The following is a 16,652-nucleotide window of genomic DNA, read 5'->3' as shown; positions in this document are numbered from 1 at the left end:
TCTCTATACCATTATTTTGTATTGTGTTCATATCTTTTTGTGTAGTTAAAAAATAGAGAATTTTCCACTGAAAACTATTGATAATTAATTTTGGAAGCGCATATTTTCCGATGCCGGGAACAAACGATAAAAATCACTAAGTCCGTGTTAAATTAGGAAATATCATAAAATATGCGGCCCAAATCAATGAAATTTCTTGAAACAATCAAATAAATGTAGAATTATTTAATTAAGAAATACAATTAAGCACTTGAAAGCATAGTCACAGCTGTAAAATAGATAGCAAACGAAGAGTGCGAACTGAGAACAATATCGCAGCAAGACTTCGGCCAACTAAGAGTGAATACCGAATGTTTTGACGCGTCGATTTAAGCCACGTGAAGTTTTGCGAACATGTCGCAAAAATGACTTCAATATCGTCTGATTCTCCTAAAGCATAAAATGTTTTCTACCACTGAAACTAGAAAAAAATACCAAAGCTATTTGGATCACAAGATGAAAACATGACGCCACACCTATACTGCTCAACCGCAATGGCTAATATTCCACTTTAGTCGCTTATTAAAATGTTCATGTTTTTATCAAATGGATATTTCATCATGTTCTCTAATCCATACTTTTAAGCAACAAACGTAACGTTAATGGAGGAATAATGAACCAAATGAATGTGGAATTGTACAAAGTAGCAATTAAAAAAATAAGACCACAAGAGTGAAGAGAACGGCTCCAAGCTATGTTATAGCGTACGCTAACAAAAACAAAATGACCGCAGCGGAGAAAGCAATGATAGAGGCCTTTGAAATGTGGTGCTACAGAAGAATGATGAAAATCAAATGGATCGACCGAGTTAGTAACGAGGAAGTCCTAAGAAGAGTAGGAGAGAAGAGAAGCCTCATGAAAACCTTAATAAGAAGACGGAACAACCTTATAGGCCACATCTTGAGACATGATGGCCTGATGAAGACAATCGTCGAAGGACAGGTGGAAGGCAAGAATGGAAAAGGAAGACCTCGAGCAAAATAAATGGAACAAGTAAAGAGAGATGTGAAAGAGAAGAAATATGTAGGAGTGAAAAGATTAGCTGATAGGAGAACTGAGTGGAGAGCTGCGTCAAACCAATCCTAGGATTGTTGACCAGTGATGAACAAAAACAATGATGGATTGGCTAATTAAGATTTTTTCGAAATGAAAAATACAATAAAGAACTAATCTTTTACATGTAACCAAGTTCTGTCCGCCATCCAAAATATTCAGGGTCAGTAATTAGCAGGGCTGTGACTCCATCATTTGCTTAATGATCGAGGAAGCAAATTCCAGCGTAGTAAAAGCCATATTCAGAATGATAAAATATATGTGACTACGTAGATTTCCGCGGTGTTCAGGTTCCAATTTCTCCATATTTCCGGTGCAAAAAAAGGCGCAGCAATGGGTTCGCCTTTGTCACCAGTGATAGCGAACCTGTATATGGAGCAATTTGAGAGAAAGGCACTGGCCTCTGCGAAGCACAAACCATCCCTTTGGATTCGATATGTGGATGATACCTTTATCATCTGGCCCCACGGCAAGGAAAATCTACAGGAATTCCTACTGCACCTGAATTCCCAACACAAGGATATACAATTCACCATGGAGTTAGAGAAAGACGGCCAGCTACCTTTTTTGGACGTATTGGTAAAGAAAAGGAGTGACGGTCAGCTCGGGCACTCTGTATATCGGAAAGCCACGCATACGGACCGGTATCTAGACTATGCCTCGCACCACCATCCTGTGCAAAAGGCATCCTTGATAAATACACTTTTTCGCCGGGCCCACCGCGTTTCGGATGCTGAGTCGCTGGCAGAAGAAGAGAAACATCTAATTGCAGCATTGAAAAAGAATGGCTACCCGGATTCGGCCCTGAAAAGGACCATTAAAAGAAAACCACTTTCAAGTGAAAAAACGGAAGACGAAAGAGCTTGGGCCGTCATTCCCTACGTCGCAGGGACCACCGAAAGGATTGCCAGGGCCCTGAAAAAGCACGGCATCACCACCAGGTTTAACTGTACGACAAAAATTGGTGACTTGCTGCCCACAGCCAAAGACAGACTACAGCACGACCTTCATGAAGGTGTTTACAAGGTCCCTTGCTCATGTGGAAAAGCATACATCGGTGAGACTTGCCGTTCACTCAAGATACGGATGCAAGAGCACCGAAGGGCAACGAAAAACAGGCAATTCCAGCTGTCTGCCATATCGGAGCACGCCTGGACCCCGGGACATGATATTAAGTTTGACGACGCCAAGATAATAGTGAAAGAAGGCAGATATTTTCCCAGACTCATCCGCGAATCCATTGAGATAGCCTGGACGGACAATTTTAACAGAGACGACGGCTACCATCTGGATGCCCATTGGAGGAGGCTCATTAGGCGGACCAATAGGAGAGCGGCAGCCACAACTGGCGGGACTGACCCCCTATATAAGGAGGCCGAAAATCGTGGACCGGCATCATCTTCGACCTGAAGACGCTGGCAGCAGTGCCAGCGAAACTGTTGTCATCACCAACAAACCGACGCGGTTGCACCGGAAATATGGAGAAATTGATAAAATATATGTTTTAAAATAACAATTATCATACTGTATGCCAAAAATTATTTGAATACGTGTATAAGAATACTCGAAGTAAAGGAGAAAATTGCCGTTATGACTCCTCCCAGATCAGAGAATTATGTACTTATGACTTCACTGCCTGTTATCATCATTATTTGCGGGGCCTGATGGTATTTACCGTCTACTTCAAGTGCTACGTTTATCTGCCATCAAAACGACATGCAATGTAAGATAATTAGCACCAGGTACGTTGGTTCAATACCAATTGAGCACTGTGAGATGAAATATCAACATACTGTTGACTTCACTAAGAATTTGCTGCTGGCTGTACGGAATTACTGAAATTCAAAAAAAGGAGTTATCGGTCGGTCTTTTTCTCTGAAGTCATTATCGTCAACTTTTTCAATCCAACCCAAGGCAATGGTAACTATCACGAATGGTTTGCATTCAAAGTCAAGTATGTAACCCACACTTTTTTAAATAAACTCTAACCGAAAGCACAATGAAAACTGATATTTTACCATCCAAAAAACTTGCTTCCGGAATATACGGGAAAATTGAAGAAGCCGAACTAAAATTGATAAAATACTGAAATTAAGCTTTATTTGAGTTAAATTTGAAAATTATAGAAATATTTCAGCACATCCAATGAGTTATTTCCTAAAATCCTTCTATTTAAGTTGAAGAAAAATATCGGCAAGTTTAATAAAAACCTGACATTGAACGCCTAATAGAATACGTTTACTATTTGAAAGCAAATATCGACTGCATAGATGAGAAACACATCCAACTGCCTTCAATTTTAAGTGGTTGAATGTTGATGTGTAGCTTGAATTTTTTTCAAATTATATGATAAAATGTTTAAAATAAACAAATATGAATTGCGGCAGATTTCATTTATCATTTATACCTAATAGCATAATACACATTCAATTGGAGCGATAAAAAAGAGGACCCATGATAGATATGAGGCATCTCACATCTTTTTCACACAATGACAGCCGAATTAACAACTTTCCAATGGAAAACGTCAAAAAGGTTTCGTACAAATAATTCGGGATTCGCTAGAGACCTTGCAGGCTACGTGCTAAGGTTAGATTACTCGAACAAAAATAACAGATATAATCCGCAGCGACACGGGAAACCTACCATTCATATCGCACTAAATTGCCATGTCCCACCGAAAAGGTAAAATAATATAAATTTTTGCTGAACGGATGGGTAAGGAAATCCGTTCTACTGGACTAAAATTAATCCTAGGTCTAAAAAAGCAGTCATATTTCACAGTACGAATTATGCTATATATTTTTACGAGGCTGGTGATCTAACATTTCCCGCCACACACCCATTGAGCGACTGGCGCGGTATTCCGTAGATGTAGGTGAATTACGAATCACGGAAATGCTCTCCCTGACCATGTGATTTGAATTATTTACGAGTCGAGAAAACCTTTCCGGCCTACTTCGGCAGAAAATAAATTACCCCAGTCAACATACAAATTTCCTGTATATACTCGAATATTTCTGCTTGAGCTAAATTCATTGGACGATGGCCAATACGCACAGGTATCCTGAATCGAAATTTGCGTTCGGGAAAATAGGAAATCCAGGAACGGGAAGAAAGGGAATTGTCCCTCAGAGCACAAGCACTCGACCAGAAGCACGTGAAATCCCATCCAGGAGCCACCAGGTGTGGGAGAGAATTTTTTTTTCCTACAGTCGTGCTCGGCGGAATTCCATATGCAAGCAATGGGGACGAAAACATTACACGAGAAGGTTTGAGGTACAGAGCGAGTCTAGAGTGGCGAGAGTAGGGAGGAAACCTCGGTTGAATGCAGCAGTAGCGAGGAAGGAACGCTGAATGCGCCCAGTGGGGCAGCAATAGAGGCTGCAGCCCACGACTGCCGCGGCAGAATGAAGCGGTGCCATCCGATAGACCACGCGCCGCTCGAGATTGCACCAGACCCAACGGTCCTTCCAGACAAGGCATTAAATCAACTCGCATGTACGGTTTCCCCTTTGAAAAATCTAACCCGCCCTTGCATTGTTCGCGCAAAGTAAACTCGGGCGTAGGGATTCAATTTTTTTTCCTTCAGCGGGAAACGGGAGAAGAAAGCGCAAGATTGAACGGCATCCTGTTCTCCGCTTGGGTTTTTTCTTCCTTAGAAAACAACCGCAGACTAGCCAGCGGTAAACCTTCAGGAAATTACCTTCGAGTGAACACAAATACGGAAAAAGTTTACCGCGGAAAATTCATGCGCCTTGGAATGAGACCGAATTCAGCATGCATTTCTTCCAAGTAGATGGTCCCACCACCACATTTTCGAGAATCTAACGCTTTAAATGAACGAATATTCGAATGAAACGGTTACAAAAAATTGCCTGCATCAAATATTAACAGCTATATGAGATAATTACAAATAAATGATTAAAGGCCGTCATTTTTGGCGCTCGAATATTTTACGGCACTACTAATGAACATCCCCTAACTTCCTATGGGAGCCACAGAATTGGAGCTTCAGTACATTCCCTATATTATGAAATATTTATTCTAAGTGCGTGTGGTTTTTGGCGTAATCCAGGCAGCGATAGTTCGGTAAGTAAAGGTAACTCAATTTCCCCCTGCGTAAATTTCACAAAATCCATCTAAAAGATGGCTGGTTCGATGCATATATTAAACAAGAAAACTATTTCAAAATTTCATTCGAATGGTAAAAGCGAATAACATTTACCATAATCGGACGTCTCTGGAATCATGTAGTGCACGTGGGAATGATAGGTAGTCTAACTATTGAAAAGAGTAATACTGTTTACAGATACAGTTTCTCAAAACTATTAAATCTATTAGCAGCCTCAAAAAACATTTCCAAAAGAAATAGTTCCAGCTAGGCGGGATAGTACCAAACAATATCACCAAGGAACAACTTGCAAAAATAAAATAGAACATTTTGACAACAGAATAAAATGAGCGAAAATTGCATTTATAGACATAACATTACTCTTTCCTCGCATAAAAGTTTTATCATAACGCACATTTAGTATATTCATTATTCAAGTAATTAACGCTAAGGGATAATATTAGCTCCTCGCTCCCAATCTAACAATCATAAAGGACTATTTTAATTGATTACAAGAATATTTTTGAAAGCCATAAACCTACATAAATCCTTCCCAGGTAAAATCATGGCATGGTTGTAGTTATTGAGTATAGCCGAAGTTGTTCTAAAAATTGATCATATCAACAAAAAATCAATATTGCAGGCACGGACGTTTATAAAATCCATGAGTTACATGAAGGAATGGGTACTTAAACACAGAAAAAATACTTCGGTCGGGCTTGAAAAAATTTGACCACACCGGATTGCACAATCGTGAGTAGTGCTCGACACGTATAAGTCTATTCAAAACACCTCACGATCATTTGCTGGATTCCCATTAAAAGGAGCGCATTGTAGTTTTTTTTAAGTCAACTTGCAGTTTAGACGTCTGCCGTAGTCACTCATTCCACATCGTTTGAACCGATTCAAACCCCGACGTGATCTCTGTGAAATTTACAGCAAGCGCAAACGACGGAGAGAGAAAGGGGTCTCTTCTGAATTTTAGAGTCGGGATTGTCTTGATGGAAAACGACCTCTTCCTCTCGAAAAGTATTTTCGCAAAGCTCCGAGACCCGGAGTCGGGTGATGAGCACAATAGGGCCTTGCAACGGGCACCCGGCGAACCGCGGCACACCAAGTACGATGGGGTGATGCTCCTCCCGCCGGCGAAGACACATTAAATCGGCGCCGTTCTAGCGGCGCGTTAAAATTCCAATTACAAATAAAACTCGAGATGGAGAAGGAGGAGGCGGCTATCCGCTCGGAAAAAAGGATCGTGAAGACGACCCGGGATATAAACGAAAGACGAAACGATAACGATGAGACGCGGCGAAATGATGAAAGGGAAGGATTGGGAGGGGGAGAAATATTGCGATCTCATATTCCCTCGACGGTTCAGCTTCAAATGTCTGAAGGAATCACTTTTCAAGGAGATTTACGACGCTTGAGTCTAGAAGGCAACGGTGCTATGAGCGTGAGAGGGTTTGAGGGAGGAGGTGGGCGGAGCAAGATGGCGGTCGGCGATGGGTGAGTTGACGAAGATGGCGATACTGCGACGCGATCCACAAAGCAGTAACTTTCAGGCGTGTTGATGCGGATCCGAAGCTGTAGGGTGCTGTGGACTGGGAGGAAACTTTTTTTTGAAGAGGGTAGGTTGCATACGGGAGAGGGTTGAGCGAACGTAATGCGACACTTGGAATGATCGAAGACGGGCCCGGGGATGGTTCTGAGGGGCGCATTACTCCTCTGACTGCAATGAATCTCTCTCTCACTGCGATCCAGCGAGTCGACAACTCCTTTCGAGAAGCCGTCGTCTTCGTCTCATTAATGGGTCACGGCCACTGACGTGAATCCTTCGAGTGACAATACAGGATGCAAATGTTCAAGTCGCCGCGAGGAAGAGCCCCTTTAAAAACACCTGCGGTCTCCAACTGAGACTCCGGATTCGATTAACCTGATTAAATTCGCTCATCGATTAAACCGGTGGAGGAGGTGTTTGAGCACGTGCGACTAATAAAAGGTTACCACTATTTTTATGTTTTTGCTAACTATGCTATATTTAATTTTACAGGCTATAGCATGCCATTATAACACTATCAAGATGATTTGAATTTTTTACTCTTCACACATGAAAAATGAACTTTTTTATCGATTGGTAGAGCAAAAGAATCTTCATCTACGTGAATTACTTTTCATTTTTACATGCATTTCATTTCGTCTTCAAACTTAAAGAACCATTATTTCTCTTATCCAATATCTCTTCTCATTTGTTTAAAGTAGCACCTAAGAAATGTTTTATGAAAGATTGGCTCCGATAGCTTTTGACAATAAATTGAGTGAACCTTTTAACGCTTATTGCTTATATTTTCCCGTTTTTTTTCAGTTAAGTGTCAAACTCGCATAATACTCATAACATTTCTGTGTATATTCGATAATATTATGAACACTAGGAGTTGAAGATATAAACACCTGGCTTTTGCCATTTGGTGATCTATTATGATCGAACATGGTTTCTTTACAGTATAACCCCGTAACATTAACAAGGGGACCTAGATAATGTTACGCTGCAACGAAACTATGGTCGGTCAAAATAAGTAACCATCTGAAAAAAGCCAAGTGTTTATTTTTCAACTAATACGATAAATAATTTCCAGAAATTTGCTCTCGCTACTATTAATTTATAAACAATTAATGCACATCAGACCGTCAAAATTAAAAATAAACTCTTAATACTTCATCACATTTTTTTTCATTTCATTCTCATTCAAACAGCATTCAATTAGTGCGCAAACAAAGGATTACAGCGAAGAACCTTTTGAAATGAGCAAGGATGCATTCTGCTTGGCTTATTATCTCTTACATTGGTACAAGAGAACGTGGGAGGAAGGAAGTCGGCATCTAATCTGTAGACGCGTGCGGCGTCTTAAGTCTCCTCCGCGAAGCTACTGATGAAGTCAATATTGCCTCTCAGGCATATTATATCCTTTGAAATTATCGAGCAGAGGCATTGAGTTTTGCGCAGAGATTCAGCAGGTAATGATAAATCCGTCTCCTCCCATATTAGGTGGATGTGAGGGACGTCTCCAGTTCAGTGGAAGTCTACTTTAGTCGCGCAAAACTCCACTTACCCATAGCAGGCGCAACCTCGGCAACGAATATGACTACAGGTACGTGCATGGCGCTTCCGTAAGGCGAAGTTTTAGGTGCACATTGCTCAAAGTGCGCTTAGGCAAGTGAGTTTTGCCATCGTTGCCATATTCAGTCAGTGAGCGAGATGATTTGTGTTTACTGAGCTATGAACATCAGATGTAAGAATGCATTAAATTCGCTTGAGGAAAATGAGATGTTAAGAGATTGAAACCCATGTCATCCAATGACATTAATGTGGGTGTTATAATCTTTTGAACTATGTAGATGTGAATTCAATTGAATTCGAAACAATGAGCTGTGCGCTTCTGGAATTCTTTTTCAACTCTTTAGTGAGAATTTCTGAAGAGATATTAAAAAATTAAAATTCCAAGCGTAAAGAAATTTTTTCTCTTTTTCTGATGATATGGCTCTTTTTGAAATTGGCATATAAAATACAGTGTAACGGAAATGAACTAATTTAGGAATAGGAAACAATTTTCAAAATAATGGCCTTTCAGGGCTGAATGAAATTACTTTAATTCCGCTGCGTTGCAAAAGTGACCATGAAATATTACCATTATCAGCCACTTGAAACCATTGAAAATAACAGAATATCACAATCACATAACTTCATTCTGCGAAACATATGCGTAATAAAATCAAATATGGCAATAAAGATGAAAAGCAGTCAGTGGACTGAAGACAAAAGTAATTCAATAAAGGATTTATAGCTCTTCCAATGTGTGGTCACCCACTACGCTATTATATGGGCTCACAAAAGTAACGCGTGACACTGATAGTGGATCAGTCAGAGTTTCACAAGGAAATCAACCATAATTGAGGCTGGTAGCTTGTGATTATATTCTATATAACATAGAATATGGAATTCATAATTTTTAACGCTTTTTCTCCCTATTTACAAGACTCTATCACACACATAAGGAATAAATGAATCACTCTCTGCTTTCCACCGTATTGGGGGAAATTATGAAAACCGATTGAAGTTCTAGCGTAAAAGCAGCAGCAATCAATATCCTGCTGTACGGACTGGGACCTCCTCTATGCATTCCCCTTGATAGAAATTTCGATTAGAAATTATTAACTGAAAATCAGGTAGAAAGGAAGTAAAACCTTTCACCACGCAATCAATGTAATTTTAAATTCCATTGAAGCGTTCCAAAAGGTGACCACAAGAGGCTGAGGCTCGCCATAGCAGTGGTTCTAGCGGCGGTGCAGTCGCGAAATTCCTAGCACATTCCCTCTCACTTCGGATTCATGAGGAATATGCGCGAGGTGAATCGACCCGCTTACGGTGCGGAAATTTTCCCGATACTTTAAGAGACACGGCACCCTTAATAGCACCTTCTCCAATGGAATAAAAAAATACGTACATCCCGCTGAGAGATATGATACGATGGAGAGCTTAGATCAAAGGGTCTCGGGTTGAAATCCCTGTGAAACCTTTTAACATACCCAAAAGAAATATCCTCTAAGCTCTAATTTGATGGGGGGGAGAGGGTCCCACCCTTTACTGAATTCGTGACATAAACTAATCAGCTTATACCTATGGCTTAGTTAGGGGTGATCTCAAGCCTTTCTCACTCTCTGGATAAATATTCCAAGCCCGCATTAGTGGTGACTTGTGATTTTTTCAGAGATACATTTTTGTTTTGGAGGAAACGTATCCAAGATACCCACGTGATAAAAACCTTCATTGGCCATACGTGACGGCAGTCTTCAATTTCGTATAAAAAATACTGCTTAATAATCAGCCGTTGGTGATCAATCGCCTATGCTCACTATGCTTCTACTAGAATGTAATCACGCATGCAGTTGTGATGTAGAAATTTTAAACGTACAATCTAAATGTAAAAAATAGGATTTTATGAAAAATAGCGAAATAACAGTATACAAGAATTTGAGTATTATCATTGGCTTCTAATGCAAGACGTTATTACTACTAGACATAGATACATACGTTTGATAACAGAAAAAGAAATAGCACGACCGTAAGCGAAAATCAATAGACAATTTCAAACGGTGCATCAATATAAATAAGAAGGAAAATATATTCTCGAGGCAATCACTTATAAATTCATTTCCATTGAATAGCTAAAGGTACATTTTAACCAAAAGTAGAATGAAGCCACAAATCAAGCCTTTTTCCATTATTCTCTTCGGAGGTTTGTTTTTCGATGAATAAGTCATGAAATGTCACTCTCTTGATTGATACCGTTTGCGTTTCTTCAAAAATGGAATCATCTCAAGGAAATAGGTATAGATCAACGTTTTATCTTGAGTTCGTAGCATATTTTACCATTGCTTAATATCACTAAATATGGCCCGAAGAAAGCAATACACTTAATTACAATAAGTCAGCATAATATCGAGTTACGTGGTATAAATATTCTAGTGTCTGACAGCTTAAGTGAAATAATGTATTAGTATAATTGGACATACATATATTTTAATCAATAGGAAATATCTTTATTCATGTTTACTTTAACTGTGCTAGAAGAATAAATGAATACCTTTAAGGAGATCGGAATCAAATAATGTAATAAAAATTTACGGTGTTTCAGCAGTAAAGACAGACAGCACTAAGATCACACTGCGCAAAAACAGAAAGAGGAACCAAACTCTTCGAAATAAATGACAAGAAAACAATGAGAGGGACTTAATATACAATAATTATTCGCATAATTTCAATAAAGCCATGGTATACATTCTTAAGATCCATAAATACCCAAAATTACAGACACGAGTCATGCTTAATTCATCTCACAGTCAATTTGCCGCTCTATTTATCACCATTTAAGGTTTGATTGATGAGTAATAATCCACCTTTACGCTAGAAAATCAGAATATTTTTAACACATTACTTTAGGATTTTATCACATGTACCTTTACAACTGAAAAGCTTAGCTTCATCGCATGTGTAAAAGTTTTTGTTGGATATAATACACAGAACTACAGAAAATATCACTTGGCATCAAAATGTTAATCCATAAAATACCCTAATTCACAGACATTGGGTTAACCAAAATTCAACTCACAGTCCATCTAATTATCTCCGTTTAAGTTTTGATTGAAGAACTTTTTGAAATCTTTTACGTGAGACAAAATCAGGATAATTTATCAGCACATTATTTTTGGATTTTTTCGAATGTTCTCCTGAAACGGTATGGAGTAGCGCCTTTGCAAGTGAAAAATTCTGCTGACGCATATGATTTTGAGTGCTATAGAAAAAAACACTTGGCCTCTACATTTTCATACATACAATACCTCAATTCACAGACGAGGTTTGAGCTAAAATTCCACTCACAGTCAATCTAATTATAATCGTTTAAGGCTTGATTGAAGAGTGATGATCCATTTTACTCTAAGCATCTCAGGATATTTTTAGGCGCATTACTTTAGGATATTTTTCAGACCTAACTCAAGTACTGAAAATCTTACTCTCGTTGCATGTGTATACATTTTATGTCGGGTATAACTTTGAGCGCTCCAGAAAATGAAACTTCGCATTTGTATTTTAATCCATACAATACTCTACGATAGTCACACTCAATTCAACTTACAGCCAATTTGCCACTCTAAATACTTATAATAGTTTAAGGTTTGCTCGTAGAGCGATGATGCAATTTTTAGTGAGCAATATCAGGATACCTTTTAGGCACATTACTTTAAGATTTTTTCACGTCTACCTCTAAAAATGTAAAGCTTAGCACCATCGCAGGTGTACAAATTTTATGTCACATATAATTTTGAGCGCTCCAGAAAATAACTCTTGGCATCCAAAATTTTTCATGTAGCGCGAGTGAAGAGGCAAATTTAGAAACTCCGTCCGCTCAAAGGCGAAGGAAAGGTCGGAGAGTATTCTGGAGGGAGTGGTGTCCTTCAGGTGGAAGGTCGAGGAAAGGGTTGATCTGGGTGCGACACGTTCCCTCCGTCAATGTCGTCCTCCCCTCGGTGGCCCGGGACCCACGGCGAAAAAAGTTCCCCAATACTTGTATACCGAGGAAACCTTCCGTGGCCCTCGCAAGTTCCAACACATCCCATATCTTTGGTCTTGCTTGTCCTCCGTGATTGACGTGACAGGTCGGAGGAAACGCAAAGTTAAAATATGCGGGAAAATGTTCGCGTGGCATAAACTGATCCAAGATGAACCTAACGGTAAGAAAAGGTTTCGAGAATAATTCACGCATACCTAATGCGATAGAAGAAACTGCTTACGCAAGTGAAGGTAGCGTATACTTATTAGGAAATATTCCCAGTATTGTTGTTATTTTGATTCCTGAACTGATGAAAGTGAATTTTTTTAATCTGTGTCATTACTTCTATCAAGTTTTTTTTTTAATATTGCTAGTTACTACCTTAATTTTAGTTCTACGGAATAAATCCCAAAATATTTTAAATCATACAGGAATGGTGGCAGAAAATATAAGCTTTAACCATAAAATAGGAATCATTATTGCAAAATTACAAGGTATTTCACATGCAAGCCAATGCGTGAAAGCATAACAATATGAGAAATATGAAGGATATCTAAACTAATTTCATGATAGAAAACTCTGCATAGCCATGAAATCTGTCTCTTGTCAATATCCTAACGCTGAACTAATGCTGGTTATAAACCGAATGTGTAACTTACTTGGTGAACTTAGGCCATTGTTAGTTCAAACTGCTGCGTAAAATACGAATCATTGTGTTAGTTCAAACTGCTGCGTAAAATACGAATCATTGAATGCTAAAGTTAATTTTATTTGTTCAAAGCTGCAAATATCTGATAAAAATATGTATAGCTAACATTTTCGACGAGTGGAAGAATACAGAGTGTTTTAAAACTCAAGAGTGACAGATGAAAAGCGGACGATTCTTTCTTGCCGAAATATTACAACGGTGAGTGATAAAGCAAATTCTCTACAAACTTGTAACTATTCGCATATAAACATCCATATGCAAGAAAAATTAGAGCGTCAATGCAAACCACAGAATTGAGAAGTTATGTATACCGGTTAATGAACGGCAAGCTTAACTTCATCATTGAACTTTAGCGGCTGAAGGCTAAACCTGCATACAAAATATGCTTTCGTTTTGTGCACGAGTTGATTCAATTCGGATTATGTCGCGATTTCCTCCGAAAACTATGCATCCGCATTTTTGGAGCACCATTCTGTTTCCTCATAGTGCCGTGCCGTCGTATGCAACGATGAAACATACTACGATGAAATGTCGTGTTATATATTGCCTGCGAGTTTCCATTTGTCGAATAGCGGTCTAAGTTAGCGCATACTTCACTCATTTTTCGTTGGATAAGTCATGAAATGTCTCTCTCATTTTTCATGCCGTATTCTTTTCCTCAAAAATAAAATCATCATAAAGCTTATCCACGGACCAAAATTTCATCAAGATTTCATAGCGTATTGTGCGATTGAAACGAACTTTCAGGCCTGGACTGGCTATTTCTGACTGGCTATTTGTTACGATCTCACCTAGCGAAAAACATGAAGGTAGAAAAACGTAGAGCCACATAAAACCCAAGAAAGAGGAGAGAAAAAAGATAGTCCATTCACACTTACCGAAAAGTAAGAACGGTGAGGGGCCGGTACGACTTATGGCTGGCGGCATCCGCCATGTCCGTTCCCCAGAAATCATTCCTTAGCAGGTCGGTGACGTGCGATTGCCCGAGGACATCCTTGTTCTGCACTATGGCCGGGATGTCGTCGTGCACGAAGTCTCCGCCGAGGCCGTTGATGTAGCAGCCGAGTGCAACGATGGCCACTGCCCCGTACAACTTGCGACACTCATCCTCGTCCGAGCCCTTGGAGGAGTTACCCCAGCCGCCTTCGCCATTCTCCGCCGCGGAACACTGTCCGCTACCCTTCGGCACACGACGCATCCTGAGCGGCAGTTGCGAGTTCAGCCGGCGATGGACAGAGCACGGTGCCCCGTTCGATGCGAGGGCATATCCCACGGCGGGAAACGGTGACAGCGGCGGCGGCGGTACCCCACGGCCGACACGAGGCCTCCTCCTGGCAGGCAGTGTACGACCAGGGATGAACACCGGAGTAATGGAAGCGTAACCTCTGCTATCCTTGGCTTACAGCCGAGAGTGCTGGCGGTTAGAGAGATCTTATCCTCCCGAGGTATCTTCCTTCCAAGGATATACCCGATCGAATCCCGACGAGAATGTTCACCGGGAAGCTATAAGCTGGCTGTTCTTTGTTGTCCGGTTGTTGGCATGTGGCCCGGTCCCTGCAGATAACAGGCGGCGATAGACGGGCTCAGAAGTTATACCCCTCTACGAGGATACCCGATCCGATACTGCGAGTGTTATTCCTTCCAGAACTCAGAGATGATGTGTTTGCCAAAACTTACTGCCAACTGCCCATGAAATATCCTATATATATGTATATATTAGAGGAATGGGTTATAAGTACGTTACACCAAGAAGAACGACGATATATGAGGACATGTTACGGGCTTTAAATGGCAAAGACTGGGAGACATATTCGCTCGTCAAACATTAATCTGATTTCCTTAGAAGGCATCTATGTCAATTTCAACAAATTCATGCACTTCGAGGAATAATATATATATTGAAAATGAAATGGGTTCTGAGAAGTGGTGTGAAAATCAGGAGAGTTGAACACCACTTTCATGATTGGCTCTCCTCTTCTTCCGGGAATCTGGCTGTTAATAGAGTTAAACTTTGATTCGGGCGTATGTGCGAACCCTTTCCGGGGACCCGAATGTGCCACGCCCGTGGGAAGCGGTTATCTTCATCATGCCCGACACCTATCTATGCCTGCAATCTCCGTGCGCCTTGCGAAATATCTCAACTCCGGGACTCAAGAATTGTACAGTTTGAAATTCTTCAACACACGAGGTTTTCTGTGGAGAAAAGTCACAAAATACCTACAACGACTCCCTAGCAAATGAACAAAAAAAAGGTTGATAAGCTGAGCACTTTCACTTCACTGACGGAAACAACACTTCTAAAGCTTCGACGGATATCGAAGAAGACTAATTTTTAACTTTCAACCGTCTAATAGGCGGATTTATTCCTGTTGCAAAATATTCTTGGCCTTGGCGGAATGGATGGTGATGATTCAGCGGCAAATCACGAGTGGCATCCCACGATAATTGGGGTTGATCACACCACGTCACAGTACGCACAATCGCTCTTCATTCATCTCGGACCATTTGATCTGTTACGAAAAGGGCTTCCATATTTTCGGGAAAGATTTTTCTTTGCGTTTTTCCTCCTCCCGGCCTCCGGAAACGAAACTTTTTCCACCTAAGTCTTCTCGCCCGATAAGAAAGAGGCGCAATGCTGGGTTGGCGTATCCTGGAGATAAAACTGATCGAACGGAAAAAGGCGAGGACGACACACGCTCCGATGTAACCAGGCACGATCCCGAAGACACGGCTCACTGCGAGTCCGTCTCACACTGTTTGCGAAGCCAATCGGAGAGTTAACCGGTTCGAATCGAGATCGCGTCGAGTAGAAGGACGAAAAAAATTAAGAAAAACATTTACACGAGGAAAGTTCCAACCGAAAGAAAGCAATCGGAATGGATGAGTGGAAAACTAAAAAGAGTGAGATTTGGTGATACAAAAATTCAGTGCATTGGAAACGGAAGGAAACGAAACGAAAAATCAAGTGAATACTACAGCGATATTTACGCACTGACCACTGCCATATCAGGAAAGGTCAGGCAAAGAATAAAGGAAAGTCATAGGGTTTTTTGGAAAAATATAAAGGGTTGGTTTGAGGGGGTTGGTACTGTAACCGCGCGCGCACACAGTACATCAACGGAAGGACCCCGTCTGCTGGACGATCCTTCGGCAGACTGAACATGGTATGGGAGCGCTATGAGGATATATATATAAGAGTATACACACGAATTCCGGAGGGGTACGAGAGAGGGGGGGAGGAGGACGGGGAGGGGTGTGGAGGGGGTGAGTTGGAGGGGGTTTGGCTCGCGACGGCGCGTTGAGGCAGGCACTCGAAACACACACGGCACGTCGATCCGGGGGTGGAAATGGGGAGGAGGAGGGGGGCGAAGGGGAGGTAAGGGAAGGGAGGGATGGCGTGTGGTTTTTCCGTGGGCTGTGGTAGAATTTAAGAAAAACAAGCGCTCGGTCCGAGGAAGAATGACCAAGATCAAGTCTATCGTGGGGCTGCGGGCTTCGAAAAGTTCTCGCTTGTTCCACCTCCGCTAAATTCTTTACCCCTCTGTCGCGGTGACCTTCTACGGCAGCGGTCCCCAAGCTTTTTGTCCTCCCGTATCTCTCTATATGTACAATCACTTTCAAAAGTCGGTCCCCA

The 16,652-nt window shown here is 40.9% G+C and overlaps 1 protein-coding gene across 1 annotated transcript in view; it reads right to left on the bottom strand.

Annotated features, from left to right (window-relative positions):
- LOC124162150 (protein O-mannosyl-transferase TMTC1-like) overlaps positions 1-16,160 on the bottom strand; it is a 956,057-nt gene extending 939,897 nt beyond the window's left edge. Inside the window, exon 1 of the mRNA XM_046538572.1 lies at positions 13,897-16,160. Coding sequence (XP_046394528.1) covers positions 13,897-14,216 — 320 coding nt within the window. The 5' untranslated portion in view covers positions 14,217-16,160. The remainder of the gene's footprint in view (positions 1-13,896) is intronic.
- Positions 16,161-16,652: the final 492 nt, after the last annotated feature.

This window comes from Ischnura elegans, chromosome 7, assembly GCF_921293095.1.
Source record: "Ischnura elegans chromosome 7, ioIscEleg1.1, whole genome shotgun sequence".
Lineage (NCBI taxonomy): Eukaryota > Metazoa > Arthropoda > Insecta > Odonata > Coenagrionidae > Ischnura > Ischnura elegans.
The sequence above is the reverse complement of the archived record's forward strand: the minus strand, read 5'-3'. Positions and strand labels throughout refer to the sequence as shown.